The following is an 18,784-nucleotide window of genomic DNA, read 5'->3' on the forward strand; positions in this document are numbered from 1 at the left end:
CTGACCGGGCTGGGAACCTCAGCACGTACGCAACCATGTGTATGCTTCTCATTACTTATCAGAATGAAGCGTTGTCTTTCATTCCGCAAACCCAGAACGACGCCTTTATTCGGATGGGGTTCAGTGCATTACGAAGCTGGGAGCATTTGTCGCTGGTTCGACGAGGTCTTGCGAGGACTCGGCTACAGATGAGGCGAGCGCAGATATCTGTTGATGACTATGTATCACCAATGTGAATGTATAACAGGATTCGAAAATGAAGGACACTGTCATATCACTGACACTTGGTGCCGTACCAGGCATTGGTGCGATGAGTGCGGTTCAACATCCTGTTCAACATCCTGTTCAGATTCCACACAGTTCAGAAGTCACATCAGATCACGAGACTTGTCTAAGATCAGCCCTGCGGCATGACCCGAGCGTCGGATGCGGGGACCGGGGAACGTCGGTTTCCAAACCGACCCGGATCAACCTCCAGATTCTCTTGACACTGACACGACTGACAACTGCTCCACATCGCCCAACCCTGAATCATGTTGGTGTGCTCTGCTACAGCCGCTACCCCGCCGTCCATCAGCGACGATAGCGTGCGGTGCGGCCGATGCCAGATGCACTGGAACGGACGCAATGGCCGAGCCAGCCGGCGGATTTGTACATCCACCCTGCATCGATGTGCAGCTCGCGGCTAGATCGGCCCCCGAGCAAAAGAGGTAAGGACTAGCATATGAGGCTATATGTAAGGCCTTGTTCTTGACGATTGCACTGGACCATAACATTACATCTCCCTCGTCCACTCAACTCTCTCTTCCTGTTCTTTTCTGCTCTCCAATTCACAGCAGCAATCATAAGACGAGCGCCGCCACCACCATGGCACCCATCCTTAACGGTACGCCCAACGGCACTCATGATGCCGCCAATGGTCACACGAACGGCGACTCGAAACGCGCCATACGTATTGCCGGCGCCAGCGGCGGCTTCAGCGACCGCCAACGCGCCTTTGCTTCCCTCGCAGCTTGCGATGTCGACTGCATTATCGGTGACTGGATGTCCGAATGTACCATGACCCTCCACGGAGCGGAGAAGGTCTCCAATCAGAAGAACAATGTCATGGACGCTGCGGGCCTATACGATCCAACTTTCATGGAGAATCTGCGTCCAGCGTTGGCGACAATCCAGGAGAAGGGGATCAAGATCGCCGTAAATGCGGGAGCAAGCGATACTGAGAAGCTGGCCAAGCTGGTCGAGAAGACGATCAAGGACGAAGGACTGGATTTGAAGGTGGGATGGGTTGGAGGCGATGAGGTCACGGACGTGGTGAACAGACTGCTGAAGCAGGGGGAGAAGTTCGAAAACATCTGCACTGGCGGCACGTTTGATCAGTGGGGATTTGATCCCATCTGCGCGCAGTAAGTTCCTATCTTTAACCACTCCCGCACTTTTAGAAACCGTCTCTTCCTCGAACACAAACTGACTCACATGCTACAGATGCTATCTTGGCGGTGCTGGCGTTGCAGAATGCTTACGCAATGGTGCCGATATTGTCATATGCGGTCGAGTAGCTGATGCCGCTCCCGTGATCGGCGCAGCAATGTGGTGGCACGGCTGGGACCGTGAAAAGGATCTCGACTCCATCGCTGGCGCACTCATTGCAGGCCATCTTCTCGAATGCTCGGCCTACGTCTGCGGCGGCTACTACTCTGGCTTCAAGGATCTGATGGACAACTGTGAGAACATCGGCTTTCCCATCGGCGAAGTTAACGCCGACGGAAGTGTGCTGATGACCAAGGAGCCTGGTACCGGTGGTGAGATGTCCGTCGGGACATGCACAAGTCAGCTACTGTACGAAATTCAAGGACCTCGCTACTTCGGCTCGGATGTTGTTGCGCTTCTTGAGGGCGTGAAGATGGAGCAAGTAGGCAAGGACCGTGTTCTTGTGTCCGGTGTAAAAGGGCAAGCACCGCCAGTGTTCACCAAGGTCGGTATCACAGCCTTCGGCGGCTACCAAGCTGAGTTCCACTACTACATCTGCGGCCTGGACCTCGAAGACAAGTGCGAATGGACCGAGAGGCAGATTCGCTATTCTATCGGCGAGGAGAACATGAAGAAGATTCACTGCCTCAAGTTCATGCTCAACGGCTACTGCCCAGAGAACCCGCGGAATCAGGACATCGCAACAGTCGATTTCAGGATATTCATTCAGACCAAGGACCCGAATCTTGTTTCGAAGGGTACTCTGGATGTACCGGGCTTCAACCGTATGTGCATGGAGAATTTCCTGCAATCATGCCCGGGCGCATCGCTAGGCAACGACCAGCGGCAAAGCCAAGGCAAGGAGTACTACGAGTACTGGGTTGCGCTACTGCCGCAGAAGGACGTTGAACACAAAGCATACCTGCCGTGGCAAGACAAGGCTGTAGACATCCCAGTTGCGCCTAACACGATCGACTACCCAACAAGGCAGTGGAGCTACGATACCAAAGAACCCGTTGATCTGGACTCTTTTGGTCCTACGGTCCGCGGTCCGCTTGGCTGGATCGCTATGGGCCGATCCGGTGACAAGGCATCAGATGCAAACACCGGATTCTTCGTGCGGCACGACGACGAGTGGGACTGGCTGCGGTCGCTACTCACTATTGAGAAGATCAAGCAAATGCTTGATTTGGAATACCACGGTGGTGTGGTGGAGAGGTTTGAGATTCCTGGCATTAGAGCGGTGCACTTCCTGCTGGTCGATCATCTGGACAGAGGCTTCAATGCTTGTTCAACGTACGATACCCTGGGAAAGAACGTCTGCGAGTATTTGAGGGCGAAGCATGTGGACATCCCAACAAAGTTTCTGAGGAGAGGCAGAATCTGAGGTCCGAGTTGTGGGTGTAGAACCACAGGTTTTCGGCGTTTAAGAGTTCTATAGGCGAGGGTTCTTGTTATGAGAGCCTAGCATATATCTACCATCATGGTCGATCACGTTCCAAAGCCAATCCACTGCTTTGTTATACTGCTGTCAGTTTGAGAGCACGTACGGATTCATCACGTGATCCAACCATCCAATAACTCTGCCACCTCAACACCTCCCTACGAACTCACGGTCCTAAACATTGGGATTGTAACGTCACCCTTCGGGGTAACCGTCCATTCTGAATGCTAAACTCGAAGCTCAGTCCATCCTCTTGAAGCGCACGTGGTTGACACGAAATTGACAGCGGACGGAGAACGTCACCCGTGCTGAGAGCGTCCGGCAGCAAGCCGAGCTCACCCCAAATTTGTCCTCATGCAAACTCGCTTACTCCATGACAGCTGAAGCCATCCGCGTGCCATCTAGCCCGCTTCAGGCTTTTGGGGCGTGATCTTCCCCGGATTCACCTCCACGTGGCGCTCGTGCAGGGCATCGGTCTCCATCCGAGCACACGCGAGAGGCCAGCTGCAGTGCATCCAGACTCTTGAGATGTTCCGGTCCATGCGATTGTTCCCTTTCGAGCTTCCTTAGGGCTAGATCTGACAGGTCTGAATGGATGCAGCGATGGCTTGCTTTCTGCAATGCGTGCAAGGTCAGGGGGATCCGAGTCAAGGCACAGCTTCCAGGGGTTGCCTGACATCCACTCTGTCGGATACTATCTTCCCCCACAATCCAGAGTATCCACGTCGACGAGATAAAGCATCCTTGCCGCTTTCACTTTCTATCTGAGTTCTGTCTATCCGTACCTCCGTCTCAATCAGTTCGCCTTCTCTTTCCATCTCCCCTCCTCTTCCCCAAGCCTGCTCTCCAAGGCTTCACTTTCCATCCACGGCGACGGTTATGGACATCAAGCCCGTTGTCGAACACCAAGAGATGGAGAAGACGGACACCCTCGCGTCCGATATTAGTGCCAACAACGATGAGATCATTGGGTTTGAGGCCGATGAGGCCACTCTACCCAAAGGCTATTTCACCAGCCGATTCTTCCTCGGGTCCATGCTGGCCACAGGTCTCGGGTTGATGTGCGGCGTAGGCGCCTTTGGCTACGCTGCAGCCATCCTCACACAGATCAATAACGATCTTGGTCCGGATCCTCGGTTCACCTGGGTCTCGCTGGTCTACAATGCTTGCTTGGCCGTCTGTCTGGCACCTGTCGGCCGCTTGAGTGATATTTTCGGACGTCGATGGTTCTTCATAGGCGGTGGTGTGATATCTGTGGCGGGCTCTATTGTTTGTGCTACCGCTACGAGTATTCCGATGCTCATTGGTGGGAATGTAGGTCGTCCAGGTTAGCGCTGCTGCAACGTGGGAGACTAACATATTTTCAGGTACTGCTCGGTATCGCGACAGCAACCCAACTCTCCTTCCATTTCGTCATGGGCGAGCTCGTTCCCATGAAGTACAGATACATGGGTAACGCTTTCTTGTACATCTTCTGTATACCCGGCTCCGGTATGGGTCCCGTCATTGCAACGGCGTTCGTTACGTACTACCCCCGCGTCGGTTGGCGCGGACCATACTGGCTTCTACTTGCCGTCAACAGTCTCGCTCTTCTTTGCTGGGTTCTGTTTTACTACCCACCAACCTTCCATGAGAAGCACAAACGCGACATCGACAGCAAAATGTACTGGGTAAAGAACTTCGACTACCTCGGGACTCTCCTGTTCGCTGGCGGTTTCGTCTCCTTCCTTCTCGGGCTCAGCTTTGGCGGTTCCATATATCCATGGAAATCTGCATCGACCATTGCTCCGATCGTCGTTGGGATCATCGTCCTGGTAATCTTCGTTCTCTACGAGATCTATGTGCCCAAGGAGCCGTTGATTCCAATGCATCTTTTCAAAAGCATGCGCTGGACCGCGGCTGTTGTCTTGCTCGGACTTGGTGCAGGTGTCTACTACGCCTTCGCCATCATCTGGCCACTGCAAGTCGCTGTGCTTTATGGTGGCGGAAACCTGATGTATGTCGGAGCGGTCTCTGTCATTGTCGGCATGGGCATCATTAGCGGCCAGGTCCTTTGCGGAGTGCTCGCGAAGAAGATCGGGAAGACGAGGTATCAATGCATGGTGGTCTTTGCCATTGGCGGTCTGTTCCTGGCTTGTAAGTTCTGACTCGTCTCTCTTCTCTCCGGTGGCCCTTAGATCAATTCGCTAACCTTCTTGCCCCGTAGGCGCTGCAACGTGTACGCCCGATAATAAAAATGTTCAGATTGCACTCATCTACATCGGCTGCTTCTTCATCGGCTGGAATGAGACCATCTGCCTCGCCAATGCCACCATACTGGTCCACGATCAGCGCGAAATCGGAGTCGCAGGCGGTGTCGCGGGTTCCGTGCGCTCAGGCATCTGCGCCATCCTGACCACCGTCTACGTTTCGATCCTCACAAATCGTCTCACAGAAACCGTTTCCACGCAAGTCCCACCTGCAATCGTCAGTGCCGGACTTCCAGCGACGAGTGTAGTGGACTTCCTTTCCGCGTTTACAGTAGGAACTGCGGAGGCATTTGCGGCGGTCCCTGGTGTTACGGCGGAGATAATTGCTATCGGCACTAGGGCGTACCAGGAGGCGAATGCGGATGCGTACAGCACGGTGTACCTGAGCACGATTGCTTTCACAGGCATTGCGCTTATTTTGACATTCTTTGCACCCAACACGGACGAATTGATGAGCGGCAAGATTGTTGCTACGCTGAATCATGAGGGACAGGTTAGCCAGGAGAAGATTGCTGAGGAAGGAAGGATATGATTCCTTACCGTTTTGTTTGAGGGCATGTATATAGCTGCCATGCCCTTAGCAGACTCACTAATATATTATGTTCTACAATTAACAGTTCGCATTTACTTCGCAGGTGTGTCTAGTTGTGCTAACACGTGTGCTGCTTGTGGTGATCGTGAGTTACATTCGACAAATAAGTTTACGTATACTGAATTTACTCTTAAGACCTTGCTCACATATGCAATGGGTGAGTAGGTGGATTGCAAGAGGATGAAAGTTTCGTTCTAGACAACACATCTCCGCATCGAAAGACGCTCGCGGACTTCAAGCCGGATGACCCAAACGCAATTTTGTAGACCTAAGGCACCTCAGATGTTCGATGTATTCAAGCCTGATGATGCCAAGCAAACCTTGGTCTCTATCACCTAAGACCGGTATCGTTGTAAACCTCTGATATGATTACAAGTCCAGCTCAGCCGTGAATCTGGTATCGAGCAAGTAGCAGCCATAGGATTTCAGGAGGGGCCCTTCAACACAAACCACTTGCGGGCCACAGCACGGACCAAGGGACTAAATTACCCTCGTCCGGGGTAGGTCAAACGATGATGCTCCACTTCTCCATAAGACACAAACGTACACATCGCTCAACCACGAGTTGTACCATTGCCATTGAGTTCTGCAAAGAAGCACTGTACATCAGCTAGCGAATCATGGCTTCTCACCAACCCGCAACGATGAAAGCGTGGCTGTACTCCAGTGCCACCGGCGGATTAGAGAAGAACCTCCAGCTGAATCTCAATGCCCCCCAGCCACGGCAGCCGCTCTTCAAGAACGAGATACTAGTTGAGGTAATTAGTATGTCGGTCAACCCAGCGGACGCCAAGTTGCCTGAGCTCGGCTTCGTTGCAAAGGCCCTAATCTCCACTCCTGCGTCCCCCGGACTGGACTACTGTGGCCGTGTCGTTGCCACCGGTACAGTCGTCGATAGTGTCAGGATTGGGGAGATTATCTTCGGCAAGCTCGAAAAGCCGACTAAGTTTGGTACCCTGGGCCAATATGTCGTCGTCACTCACGAGGATTGTGCAAGCCTACCTGATGGCGTTGACCCGGACCATGCGGCCGCAATTGGGACCGCGGGCCTGACTGCGTACCAATCCATCGTACCTTATGTCAAGGCAGGCAGCAAGGTGTTCATCAACGGCGGTTCCGGAGGCGTCGGAACGTTCGGCATTCAAATCGCCAAAAATGCGGGTTGTCACGTCACGACAACCTGCTCGGCGCCCAACGTGTCCCTATGTCAGGAGTTGGGCGCGGATGATGTGATCGACTACAAGACAACCGACGTATACCAAGAGTTGGTAGCCCGCGGCCAGATCTTCGATCTCGTGGTCGACAACGCCGGCACACCTTTGAACCTCTACAAAGACTCAGCCAACTTCCTCAAGCCTGAAGGCATATTTGAACAGGTTGGGGGACCTATGAGTTTCAGTGGCACTGCGACTGTTGCCTCAAATATGCTACTGCCGAGCTTCTTGGGAGGAGGGAAACGGCCGTATCACTTTTTCGTCGCGAAGAACAGCCATGATGATCTTGCGGAGATTGGGAGGTTGATGAAGGAAGGGAAGATCAGGGCGGTTATTGACTCCATCTTTGAGTACGAGGATGCGCCGAGAGCGTTCGAGAAGTTGAAGACGGGAAGGGCGAGGGGAAAGATTGTTGTGCATGTCACCAAGAAGCCGTAGGCTCGTAGCATACCAGATTTACGAGTGAACTAGTCTCATGATTCTGTCCATTATGGAGCAGCTAGATGGTTTCATGTGACAGAGAGCAAACGATGCTCATCAGTTAGCTCTTTAGTGCACCGATCGCCTGAGGTGTCTTCGATCTTTAGGCCGTGTACTTAGGCTGTCCACCTTTAGAACCACGATTGGGTTTCTGTACAGCACCGGACTTCTCAGATGGCCCTTACCAGTCATTTTCTTTCTTCTTCACCGGCTAGGCCATTCCTCCAATCACAAAATACATCAGATACAGTAGCACTTTCCTGAATCCTCGAAGACTTGGCCCTGGTCTTTGCTCCGGCGGATGGGGCATTCCATATACGTAGTTGGGCCACGCAAAATCTCATGGCGGTTGCCCATAGCTGATAGATTGGAGACAGGGTTGAAGGCACTCAAAGGTTCGACCGAAGTACTTTCTCCACTAGCCAAGTAAGACGGCATCATTGCCGTAGAAGTAGCCTGGCGGCGACTTGACGAGGCCCAGTTGGTTGCTCGACGACTACTTGAGTGAAGTCTGAGTCCCTCTCACCCCTTTCGATAGTCGCGTTCAGTTTGTCGAGTTGTTTGTCGGGAAACTCCTTATTTAACGGCAATCTCTTCGGGCAGTGCTTACTACGATCTAGTGTATCCCGATGATCGATCTGGCGGCTTGACTGCACATCGGATGGTCGTATGCTGCGAGGCGCGTCTGGCGTTGACTCGTCCTCGCCTGCTTTAGCGGGCTTGGGGGCATCGCGTCTTCTAAACTCACAAGTCGGGCTTACACGCCGGGAGTTCTAAAAATTAGCGCAGTGGCCTTGGATTCGCGGGTCCGTAACACTACAGCTGAGAAACAGGTTGAGACGCAGTCGAACGAGGAAAAGGCCTCGCCGCGACGGCAGCCTAGCGCTCGTTCACCATGAATTTTATACAATAATCCACGTTCAGCCGCTAAAGTAAATTTTCAAGAGCGAAAAATAGTACAATGAACGTTGAGCCAGCTATTTAGACCGTACTCTGGTATATTACAATGATCGTGAAGGGAGCTTTGTGGTCGATGCAGCCCCGACTTTCTACATTCGCGGTAAGCACTTTCCCACTCGCGTGAGCCCGAAAGGACGTGTCCACAATAAGACACGCGAAAGGCTCTGAGCGCCCAAGTTCTGCGCTGCTTCAGACCGGCTGAACCAACAATCAGGGGCGTGCTTCTCAGTCCTGGCTGTGCTGCTTCTTCTTCTTCTTCTTCTTTCTTACCGGCTGGGCCAATCCTTCAATCACGTAATACTTCAGGTACGGCAGCACCTTCCTGAATCCTTCGTAGAGCTGTTCACGGGTCTTCGCTCCCGTAATCACGACTCTACCACTAACGAACACCAAGAAGACCACTCTCGGATCCATCCAGCGCAAGACGAGCCCGGGGAATATGTCCGGATCGTAAGCCGCGCCCCTTCTCTGGTTGACGGGTTTGTCCACATCTTCCAAGCGAATGTGTCTTTCCACGCCCTCCAACCGAATGCAGTGGCCCACATCCGCACTGCCGACAATGTTCTGGACCTTGAAGTCGAGGAACTTCGGGTGATAGCCGCACTTCGCGACGATTCTGGCGAACTTGCGGCCCGCAAGCCTGGCGTCGAGTTCGCTTCTTGCGCCAGTGATGACCATCTTGCCGGACGCGAAAATGAGCGCGGTGGCCTTGGGTTCGCGGATCCGCAACACAACTGCTGTGAACCGCTTCGGTTTGTAGTCAGCGTTGCGTGCTTGACGGGCGACTATGTTAAGGTCGATGCGAATCTCGAGATTTGCGGTTGCGACCACGTTTTGAAGTTGCGGAGTGATCGTTGAGGGAGGTGCTTGGGATGGCTGAGCCTCAGGCACGTCTGAGGCTGACAAATTCGTTGATACCAGATGTGTTTCGTCTAACATGATGACTGCGATCGTGGGAGCGAGAGAATGTAAAGAAAGAGACGCTTGAGAAAGAGAGCACGAGATTAAAATCGTTAGACGTCGTGCGCCAGCGCGCGGAGTTGACTCGAAACGCTTCAAAAATGAGATTGAAGGGAAAAGTCGAGGAAGAGAAGAGAAGGTCAAAAACCTGGGACCGAAGAAGGCTAAGTAAACGACAATCCTATTGTCTTTGCCGACAAGGCCTTTGTTGTTTGACGAGGTTTGAGTATTGCCGTGCCTGATTGTCGTCGCGGTTAGCTTCGCTGCCATTCATTGTTGTCTTTGTCAGCTCACTAAGGGTTTTCACATGCCGTAGCCCCTTATACACAGTGATTAGTGCTCTTCAAATGCGGTACTGTAACTTCTATAGAGCACGACATTGAACGCGGTTGCCAACTGAGACGCCCAGAACGATGTGCTAGCGGCGGATCGGGTTGGGAAGTATACGCACGACTTAAGCAAGTATCTGTGGGTTAACAACAAGACTCTTGTTGACCGTATGCTGGACGCGCATGCCCCTTCTCTAACGGATGATAAGACTTGAGCTATTTGATAGCGATGGGACACTTGACCACTTCCGCTACGAAAGAGGGTATAGTTAACTTACGGAGGAAGCGGCCGCTTAACGGCGCGCGACTATAAGGCTTCTCAGGCTCTCAACCAAGTATTTCGGTGCCTATGGATGGACTAGCTCATTAGGTACATCTTCAATCAATGGAAGTTTCAGATGTAAATCACATAGATCGTATGTTAGTGTTTCTTGATGGTATTAGATGGTGGTCAGGCGGCCGCCGCTTCTTCAGTAATTGTAAATATCCTATCATTCGTAAAGTGACTAAACGCCCGCCGGTAATAGTCTGTCGATCGACACGGCGAAGAGTGGGCATAGAGAATACGACGATCCGGGTAAGTCTGACCTCTTGCCACATGTGCACATGGCTGGCGACGAAGCCGGTTCAGGCTCAATGTAAAGTGGGCTGTTGATGATGAATTAGCTGGCGCGCTGGGCTGATCAACCTGTTGAAACTCGCCGTTGTTTCCGCCGATGGGGAAGATTTATGGATGTCGCTGTTCATGTCGTCTCAGAGCCGCGAGTCCAGCAGGTAGATACGGTGTGCTTCTGCAGTGAATGGGTAAAACAAAGTTGTGGTTTGATCGTCCGCGGAAGGGGGCGCCGGTGCGTAGCGAGAAACCGGATGCTTTCCGCCGCCTCGCACCCGTGATGCCGGCTACTAGAGCGGGATGGCTCATGGTTTTGGAGGGAGCAAGTTTAATGCAATTGGCGTTGAAATATCTATCTATATGCTATTATAGAGTGCCAGCGGTGACGAGAACCCAAGCCGGACGGCTGCATCGATGCGCCAGTGACGGCACACTTTTCAATCCAAAAGATCCAAGAAGACAGAACGCAAAAGGACCTCCGGCTTGATATGATCATCATCCAACATGCTGGACAGTCTTCTCCAAGGCAACCTCCCTAATGAACAATCCGCCAACGCTCATAACCAGAATGCCCATGACTAAGATCTCCAGTAACGGTTTCGGATATGCTATCATCATTCCCGCCCCCGATAAGAATGCAGTACCAGTGCAGCCAGCCAGCCAGCGCTTGGCAGCGATTGAATTATACGATACTCGACAAGTTAGCTGCCAGACAGTGAGAGCAATGCTGAGAATTCCCACGAGTGCAAAGAACGCTATCACAGCTCTACGGCAAGGCGACAGCTGTTCGTTGCCATTGGTGTGGGCTACCTCCGATGCTCGCCCTTCTTCAGCGAGCCGGGAGCCATTGTCCTGCTGAGCCGTTGGCCGACGGCGGAGGGAGTGGCCTGAGTCTGCCGGCGCTGTTAGTAGAAGTCTCGACTGAGGGAGTGGAAGGACTAACCATTGGGCAGACGAGCCGCGGGAGCGTACCCGGTAGGGATCCCCGTCGTACCTATCGGGTTTTCCTCTGGTGGCACTGCCTGTAGCTCACGTCCAGTAACCTCCACCTCGGATGAGGGTCTAGCAGTATCTCCGGCCATGCCTTCCGTATCTATCTCATCGTCGCTGATTTCAAAGGGTCCAGGGGCCTGGCCACTGCCAATCGCCTCGGTCTCGAAAACCCCGCCGACGAATCCTACCGAGTGTTCGATCAGTTGGTGTTGATTGTTTGTGTCCGTGTCGATGGCACTGCCGCCGATGGTCGAGGCATCGTCTGACTCTCCACTGCTCCCATGGAAGGCTGCAACAGAAGAGATCGTAGACGGCGCAGCTTCTCTTCCGCCATCGTCCTTGGCGTCGTCTTCGGGTGGTGGCTGACTCAAGCCTGCGGATGTTGGCTCGGTGCTCACTGCCTGTATCGTACCCCACGCGCTTTGTACGGCCTCTGCGGAATCAGCAGTGTCGGCGGATGCGCTCCCGGACGCATTGGTGTCGACCCTGTGTAAGGGTGGTTGACTGACGAGCTCGGTCATCTCGATGCCTAGCGTGGCATGTTGATTCAGTGGCTCTGGAAGGTTGGAGGACGGATTCGCGGCTTTGATAGCATAAGCTATGAAACACACAGTGTACAAAGAGGTGAGATCATACTAGCGGATGCCATGCCTCCAGCTTGTAGCTGGCGCTGGAGCTTGCGTCGATGTACTCAGTGTGCATCAACAATACCTATACCAAGACGAGACGGGGCGGGACAGAACGAGACGGAAGACACGCTGCGGACTGCACTTCGTGGTTGATTATGAGTTGTGTGTACGTGGGTTGAGAGAGGAAAGAGCTTCGTGTGCTGGCGTGAACCGTCAATTTCACCGGAGGCCCAAGGATCGGCGTAAGAAGGTGCTAATAGTCTTGGTAAACCCTCCCCACCGCCCATTCTTCGTCCGGTCTATGGCACCGTCATGGTTCGGTGACGGGTGGCAGTGCTGCGCAGGAAGACGTCAGAAGCAGCTGCACTGCGTGGCGCGGTCCTCGTATTCCCCTTGCAGACTTAGAGCACCCAGGCAAAGGCAGTCCCTTTCGTTGAGAAGTCTCATGTTTCTTCATAGCCGGACCCTGAGACTGCCTGCGCGGTTGATCATCCAGATGCGGGGCCTGCCACGCGATGCTCCGGGGCTGTCCAGGTGCTTTCGTGCGAACGACGATGACGCTGGCTGCAAGGCCAGGGACAATTGGCCCTCGGCCGTGCGTTTTTTGGTGGCTTGCATATTGTGCTCTTCTGTCAAGCGTGGAGAGCGTCCCTGCAGCATCATAAGGACAGGACGGCATCCAGCTCATGGCGGTTTAGATGCTGCTGGGCGTTGCATCGGGCGCTTTTGGGAGGGCGCTGTCTTTTAAAGCATCGCCCGTGCCCAATCTTTTCTCATCCCTTTTGTAGCCATAGGATACGAAAAACGGCAGTAAGAGTATTCTGTCTGCAAGAAGCAACCAGTTCTGTCCAGCCCTGCAGCAGCCCGCGTGTCCTCCAACGGTCACTAGCATTTGGTAACTAGTGCCAGTGCTAATGCACTCGGGCTCGCCGAAGAACGACTCGGCGCAAAGGGATCGTCGGTCCAAGCCGAAAGACAGCCAGCTCGAGCAGATGGAAAGTGCCAAACGCGTACTCAAGGACGCTGCATTAGAGGCTCGACCTCAGGCAGCGATTCAGTCCGAGGTTATCCATGCGTCGAGCGCTCTTTTCGTCATGTTTGTACCGTGGAGCGATTCGATTCTGAATGTTCGTGAGCGGCTCGATGTGGATAATTGCTGCACCAGCGTCAACACAGTACTGAGACCAAGACATTACCTAGCCAGTGCTCGAGTGGTCTCTACCGAAACAATGCTCACCATGGATAACTATATAACCATCCTGCTGGACCAACCATTGCATTTGTAGGGTGTTATTGGTGGTGAGACAGAGTTTCTCGTGCTGGTCCCGTGACCACGCGATTAGCCTCCGCGACGACCCTTGTTTCTGATCCCTGATCCCTGTATGATCCCTGTATGATCCCTGCGTAATCTACTGTAGCCGCAAGCCTCCTGAAGGGCGTTGAATCTCCAAGACGCTCTACCCCATGCCTTGACCTGCCCGCCTAGTTATCCTGCCACTTTCTTCTGACCCTCTTTGTATCTGCATCATAGTCACTCACTCACTCACTCACTCACTCATTCATTCATTCGTTCATTGACTCACTCAGATCCTTCACCCACGCTCCTGCGCGACACTTCATTCTTTCTGCCCGCCTGAAACACCCCACTGCCAGTCCTTTCCATGGACTGAACTACCGTCCTTTGAAACGCCTACGATGCAAGCTTCGCCAGTAGAGCGAAAGGAATGAGGCCGCGGAGCCGACCAGCTTCAACTTCGTTATAAGTAGCGCGACGTTCTGTTCGATATCCGTTCACCAGCCCCTTGCATCCCTAGGATTACACGAAGCCGATACAGCGCTCTACTTCACTCCATGCAGTCGCAACCAAACGGAACAGCGCTCTCATCACCGCCTCTTCAACCGACCATGAGCGAAAACGAGCTCCAGACTGCTGGCGGGCCTTCGACGAGCCGCTCGCCTCGGAAACACATCAACAGCGAACCATTGCCGACCGACTCAATGGTCACCGTCAGCCTTTCGGACGCGAACCAGGCCGTTGAGCTAGAGGAAGAGTCTGCTGTCAAACACAGTCTAGAAGAGGAGGCGGTCAGCTCACGACCCAATTCGCTGGACATCACGCGAGGAATAGACTCTACGCCCCCTAGAAGAATCACATCAGTCACCGATGATATCAGACATACCACCACTATCGATGTGGGCGACCCAGCAAAAGACCTCAGAGAAGCTGAGGGTATGCCTGTTGTGTATGGCGATCGCTCGCGAAGCGAGAGCTCAGCATCTGAGGACAGCGCTGGTGTCGATTGGGAGCAGCTCCAGAAGACAGAGCAACAAGTACCGATGGATGACATCTCCGATGAGGTGAGGGCTTATGTTGCTCTATACACTGTGGAAGGCTCAGCTGACGCGCGGTAGTCGATGGCATTGCTGCTCGCCAGACTCGAGCAGGAGAACAACGCCCTAGCGACCGATCCCAAGTCTGGCCTCAAAACACGGGCGCGCGGCCAGTCACGTCCGCCGTCTATTCAGCAGCTCAAGAAGCTCGTTAAGGATCCGTCCTCACGCTTCTCGCTGTTACCTGCCCCTCCAATGACTGAACTCGAGTTCTGGGCGGCGCTTGTTAGGGACTACCCACAAACCGCACAGCGTCTTCCGACGCTCACAGCGAACAAGATCAGAGGTGGCATACCAGCACCTCTCCGCGGCGTGACTTGGATCAGCTTGGCTCAGGCTCGGAATAAACTTATCGAGTCTCAGTACGACAACCTTTGCGGCGAACCAAGCCCCTATGAAAACATCATAGGGAAGGACCTTGGACGCACTTTTCCCGGCGTGGAGATGTTTCGCGAAAAGGAAGGGCAGGAGATGCTTGGCAGAGTCCTCAAGTGCTTCAGCTTGTATGACCAAAAGATCGGATACTGCCAGGGACTGGGCTTTCTTGTTGGACCTCTGCTCATGCAGATGGGCGATAAGGAGGCATTTTGCGTGCTTGTGCGGTAAGTCGGGCGACACGAATATGGCACGTGTCGTTGTTACTGATTGGATTACAGGTTGATGGAAGACTATGACCTACGATCGTGTTTCCTGCCCGATCTCTCTGGACTTCATCTTCGCATCTACCAGTTCCAGCATCTCCTCCGTCAGCATCTTCCGGACCTCGCTGCGCATCTTGACGGATTACAGGTCGAAGCAGCCTATTTGGCGCCATGGTTTCTCTCACTTTTCGCTTCTACGTGTCCACTACCGATGCTCTTCCGGATCTACGACGTCCTGTTCGCCGAGGGTGCATCTGAAACGGTCATGCGTGTTGCTCTATCAATCATGCGCCGGAACGAGAGGAGAATCCTAGCCTTTACGGAGTTCGAAGATGTAATGCAGCTTCTGCTTTCTCGAGCCCTTTGGGATCCTTACGGCTGTCACGCCAAGTCCGCCGACGAGCTTGTGAACGACTTCGTAAGCCTGACTGGCCTTGTGACCCGAGAGGCCCTGCAGAACCTGGAAGCGAACTTCAGGGAAGCTCAGAGTGAAGACAATGGCACCAGTGCCGGGTTCTTGCCCGGAGTTCAAACGGCTGCGGCTAGATTCCTCGGTCGTTTGTGGACTCCATCAAATTCGTCAACAAAATCTGCTTCGCTCAGTCCGCATGCTACTACACCTTCGAGGCCACTGAGCTTGCTCAACCGAACGATTTCGAGGCAGAGCCTGGCTTCGACAATCAGCTCTGCGGAGGTGAACGGGTCGAACAGCGCGACCAGCCATGCCAGTACACCGATCACGGAAGTCAGTGACCTATCGCGAGATTCCTCCGCGGACGGCGTATCCATCAAATCGCACACCGAATCGATGCGTCCTTCAATAATGCATACGGTGTCAAGCCACGATCGGGACCTGCATGGCCAGATAGAGGGCTTGCTCACGGCTCTAAGCAACGTGCAGCAGGAGCATGCCTTACTTGCAGCTCAGCTGCAGAAGGAGCGGGAAGAGCGAAACGATGACTATCGTGTTGTCCGGTCAGTATTGGGCCGCCTGAAGGAGGGCCAATGCGCAGTGCCTGATCCCCCCAAAATGCGAAGGAGGACTGCGGCTTATGGAGAAAACGTTGGTGGTGCATCTGCTGCAATTCCGTCAATCGTACCATCAGTTCTCTGTTCCCTCGACAACCACTTCCCACAAACACGACACTCCCGGATGTCCTCGGCCTTTGAAACGAAAGCTACCCTCCGCGATGCACTTGCCCGGACCAAAGACCAACTTCACGACGAAGTTTCTCGCTCCACCTCCCTGTCACGGCAACTTTCAGATCAAGTCGTGGAAGCGAACACCGCCCGAGATCAGCTTAAAGACACACGTCGTCAACTCCGTGAAAGCCATACCGAGCGTCAACGGCTCGAGAAAACCATTCAAGACCTCCGCCGCGACGGCCTGCGACCCACTGGTGCGAGAACCGGGTTAACCCCCGATCTCTCGAGTCTAACAGGTTCAGACACAGCGGAACTTACCACCTCAGCGACAACGACAGCCTCTACCCCCAGCACAACCGGCCTCCGCGAGTTCAAACTCTCGCGCTCCGCCTCCACCCGCTCAAGCCAGGTGACTTTCTCCAAACGCTCCTCCTCCCTCGCCACCCAAGCGGTGCTTTCGACGGACAACCACGCGCCAGCCAGCGAGGACGCGCTCCTCCTTGAGCTCGTGAACGCAAAGACGAGCGAGGCGGTCGCGAAACAGGAACTCGAGGAGATGAAGGCGAAGTTCGACAGCATGAAGAAGATGCTGGACGTGTCGACTCCGAGTCCTGGGATTGCTAGGCTGGGTCACAAAGTCAGTCCGAGCGAGGGCGGGAAGAGCTACATGAATCTTAGTCTACCCACGCCGCCGGCGGAGAGGGGGCCGCAGGCGAAGACGCCGGCTAGTGGGGGTGGAGGGTGGTTTTGGGGGAAGAGGAGCGTGAGTGCTGCGCCTAACGTGGGGATTGGTCAGGGGACTTGAGGCGGAAGTAGAAAGTGGTTGGCTATTTTGCTGTTTGGCTTGTCGATTTGATGGATGGATAGCTTCTTGTTGATATTTTGGCTGAGCGCTTTTGATGAATCCGGCTTCTCTTGGTTGGACTAGCTATAGTAAACTCGGAGCTGGTATCTGGGTCTCTAAGTAATCGTGTTGAATCGCTGTTGGTCCGCTTCGCACGTGTGATAGAGTTTATGGCCACGTCGTTGTCCCATGGTATTGAGACTCCAGCATCAATTTCTCCTAGCGTGAGCCAGAGCATCCGTTGATCGGCAACCAGCTTGCTCGTCGCAGATGTGCGTCGCATTACTGCAAGCCGCTCTTCATTTGCACCATGGATGCTAAACCTATCACCCGTGGGCGACAAGCGGGTTACTGCCGTATGAGGAAATTCGTCAATGTTTCGTAGAACGACTGCTGTTGCTTCTGGACCCTAATGGATGCTTGCCCACGGGTTCCAGACGCACAGCGACCATCCATAGACCAGCCCGTCTCCGCTGAATGGTCTCAGCCTGCGGACTCGACCGTCATTCGCTTTGGGGACTAAAATCCCTTAGCATTGTCTTGGATCACGATCGCACACTGGAAGGAGTTGGTAGCCGGTCTCGGGTGAGTTGAGGTTGGCGTCGAATGTTTCATCTCTCAGTTCTATGCAGGCAGTGATCCCCAGCGTTTTGGGCATGTCGAATGTCACCTCTCAATCCGCTCTTCCGAATCTTGGGTGGACGCAGCATCTGTTCCACGGTACGACCTCAGCTACATACGTTGTGATGCCCTAGCTACAGCATGCCTCCGATGGTCGACAACGACATGGCAGATCTCGCTACCAAGGCTTGCAACCACTTATGGCACGTGACTACGACTACATGGGTTCCTCATGACAGTCTCTCCTACCATATAGTGGTATTCTTCGCACTGTAACAGGAGGAAATAACGCAGCACGCACACCCGACAGGGATCTTTCGAGTTGTCCACCGGGGGAAAGGGTGCTTCGACTTTATTGACGTCCTTTGTTCTGGACAGTATACTTATCACTACCTATACAGGAGACAGGCTACACGAAGAAGAGCTTAATGAGATATGTAGGCTATTGAGATCATAAAGGGAGCCCTCTCCCTAAGGTTTAATGGACGCTGCTCTGCAGGCCTTCCACCGTCTCAACATCGCTCTAGAATCCGGGGAAGTTTCCCGCCTTCCCAATAGTCAATTCTGGTAGCTCCTCACGTCCCACGGTTATCAAGATGCAATATCGGTAGTTACCGTGCCGCCTCAGAATAAGCCTTCCGAGCAGGAGTTCGTCAACTCCCCAGGCACGCCGGTGCGTGTCATAGCCGGCTTACTGCTGTGTCTCGGCGAGGCTTGATGCCAGTGTCCTACATCTGCTCACCTGAAGACTAAGAAAGGACCAAGAACGTAATTGCCCACGAGGAACCCCCTACGTCTTTGTTACTTGGCATGGTTGTGGTTTTCGTCGACTAGGATAACCACGGTCCCGACAGCTAATGGTCGTCGTCGCATTCTCCTGCGCTGGTATAGGGGTATCCCAGCCGCTAAGTGTCGGAAGCTTTTATGCTGTCATGTTCCTACAAGTCGATCGCTAAGGGCTTGGACGTAAGCATTGCTGTCAAAGGGAACTTACGGGTTTGGCGTTGTTCCTGGGTTTCTGCATAGATACTGGGAGTATGAAGATATTCCACCATGAGGGCGAAGCCCTCAGGAGGTAGAGTGAAAACTGCGGTGTCGATCGCACGGACTTTAGAGCACACTGCCGTCAGTATTGTTGCCGTGTATACCCTCGTCCGGGCACAGCGGGATGAGTATACATGTATACTAGGTAGTCCCATCTTACTTCT

The 18,784-nt window shown here is 53.6% G+C and overlaps 6 protein-coding genes across 6 annotated transcripts; 4 read left to right on the top strand and 2 right to left on the bottom strand.

Moving 5' to 3' along the window:
* Window positions 1–867: 867 nt before the first annotated feature.
* Window positions 868–2,857, top strand: W97_06973 (uncharacterized protein; the record flags this gene model as incomplete). Its single annotated transcript, XM_007784732.1, has 2 exons — window positions 868–1,406; window positions 1,486–2,857. The coding sequence occupies 2 exons, from the start codon at window positions 868–870 to the stop codon at window positions 2,855–2,857; spliced, it is 1,911 nt and encodes a 636-aa protein (XP_007782922.1).
* A 969-nt stretch (window positions 2,858–3,826) lies between these two features.
* Window positions 3,827–5,695, top strand: W97_06974 (uncharacterized protein; the record flags this gene model as incomplete). The annotated part of the gene is made up of 3 exons (XM_007784733.1): window positions 3,827–4,228; window positions 4,282–5,050; window positions 5,121–5,695. The coding sequence occupies 3 exons, from the start codon at window positions 3,827–3,829 to the stop codon at window positions 5,693–5,695; spliced, it is 1,746 nt and encodes a 581-aa protein (XP_007782923.1).
* Window positions 5,696–6,375: 680 nt separating this feature from the next.
* W97_06975 (uncharacterized protein) lies at window positions 6,376–7,407 on the top strand (the record flags this gene model as incomplete). The annotated part of the gene is made up of 1 exon (XM_007784734.1): window positions 6,376–7,407. The coding sequence occupies one exon, from the start codon at window positions 6,376–6,378 to the stop codon at window positions 7,405–7,407; it is 1,032 nt and encodes a 343-aa protein (XP_007782924.1).
* Window positions 7,408–8,634: 1,227 nt separating this feature from the next.
* On the bottom strand, window positions 8,635–9,348 carry W97_06976 (uncharacterized protein; the record flags this gene model as incomplete). The annotated part of the gene is made up of 1 exon (XM_007784735.1): window positions 8,635–9,348. The coding sequence occupies one exon, from the start codon at window positions 9,346–9,348 to the stop codon at window positions 8,635–8,637; it is 714 nt and encodes a 237-aa protein (XP_007782925.1).
* Window positions 9,349–11,249: 1,901 nt separating this feature from the next.
* W97_06977 (uncharacterized protein) lies at window positions 11,250–11,825 on the bottom strand (the record flags this gene model as incomplete). Its single annotated transcript, XM_007784736.1, has 1 exon — window positions 11,250–11,825. The coding sequence occupies one exon, from the start codon at window positions 11,823–11,825 to the stop codon at window positions 11,250–11,252; it is 576 nt and encodes a 191-aa protein (XP_007782926.1).
* A 2,013-nt stretch (window positions 11,826–13,838) lies between these two features.
* On the top strand, window positions 13,839–16,916 carry W97_06978 (uncharacterized protein; the record flags this gene model as incomplete). The annotated part of the gene is made up of 3 exons (XM_007784737.1): window positions 13,839–14,291; window positions 14,346–14,926; window positions 14,981–16,916. The coding sequence occupies 3 exons, from the start codon at window positions 13,839–13,841 to the stop codon at window positions 16,914–16,916; spliced, it is 2,970 nt and encodes a 989-aa protein (XP_007782927.1).
* Window positions 16,917–18,784: the final 1,868 nt, after the last annotated feature.

This window comes from Coniosporium apollinis (genome assembly GCF_000281105.1).
Source record: "Coniosporium apollinis CBS 100218 chromosome Unknown supercont1.35, whole genome shotgun sequence".
Lineage (NCBI taxonomy): Eukaryota > Fungi > Ascomycota > Dothideomycetes > Coniosporium > Coniosporium apollinis.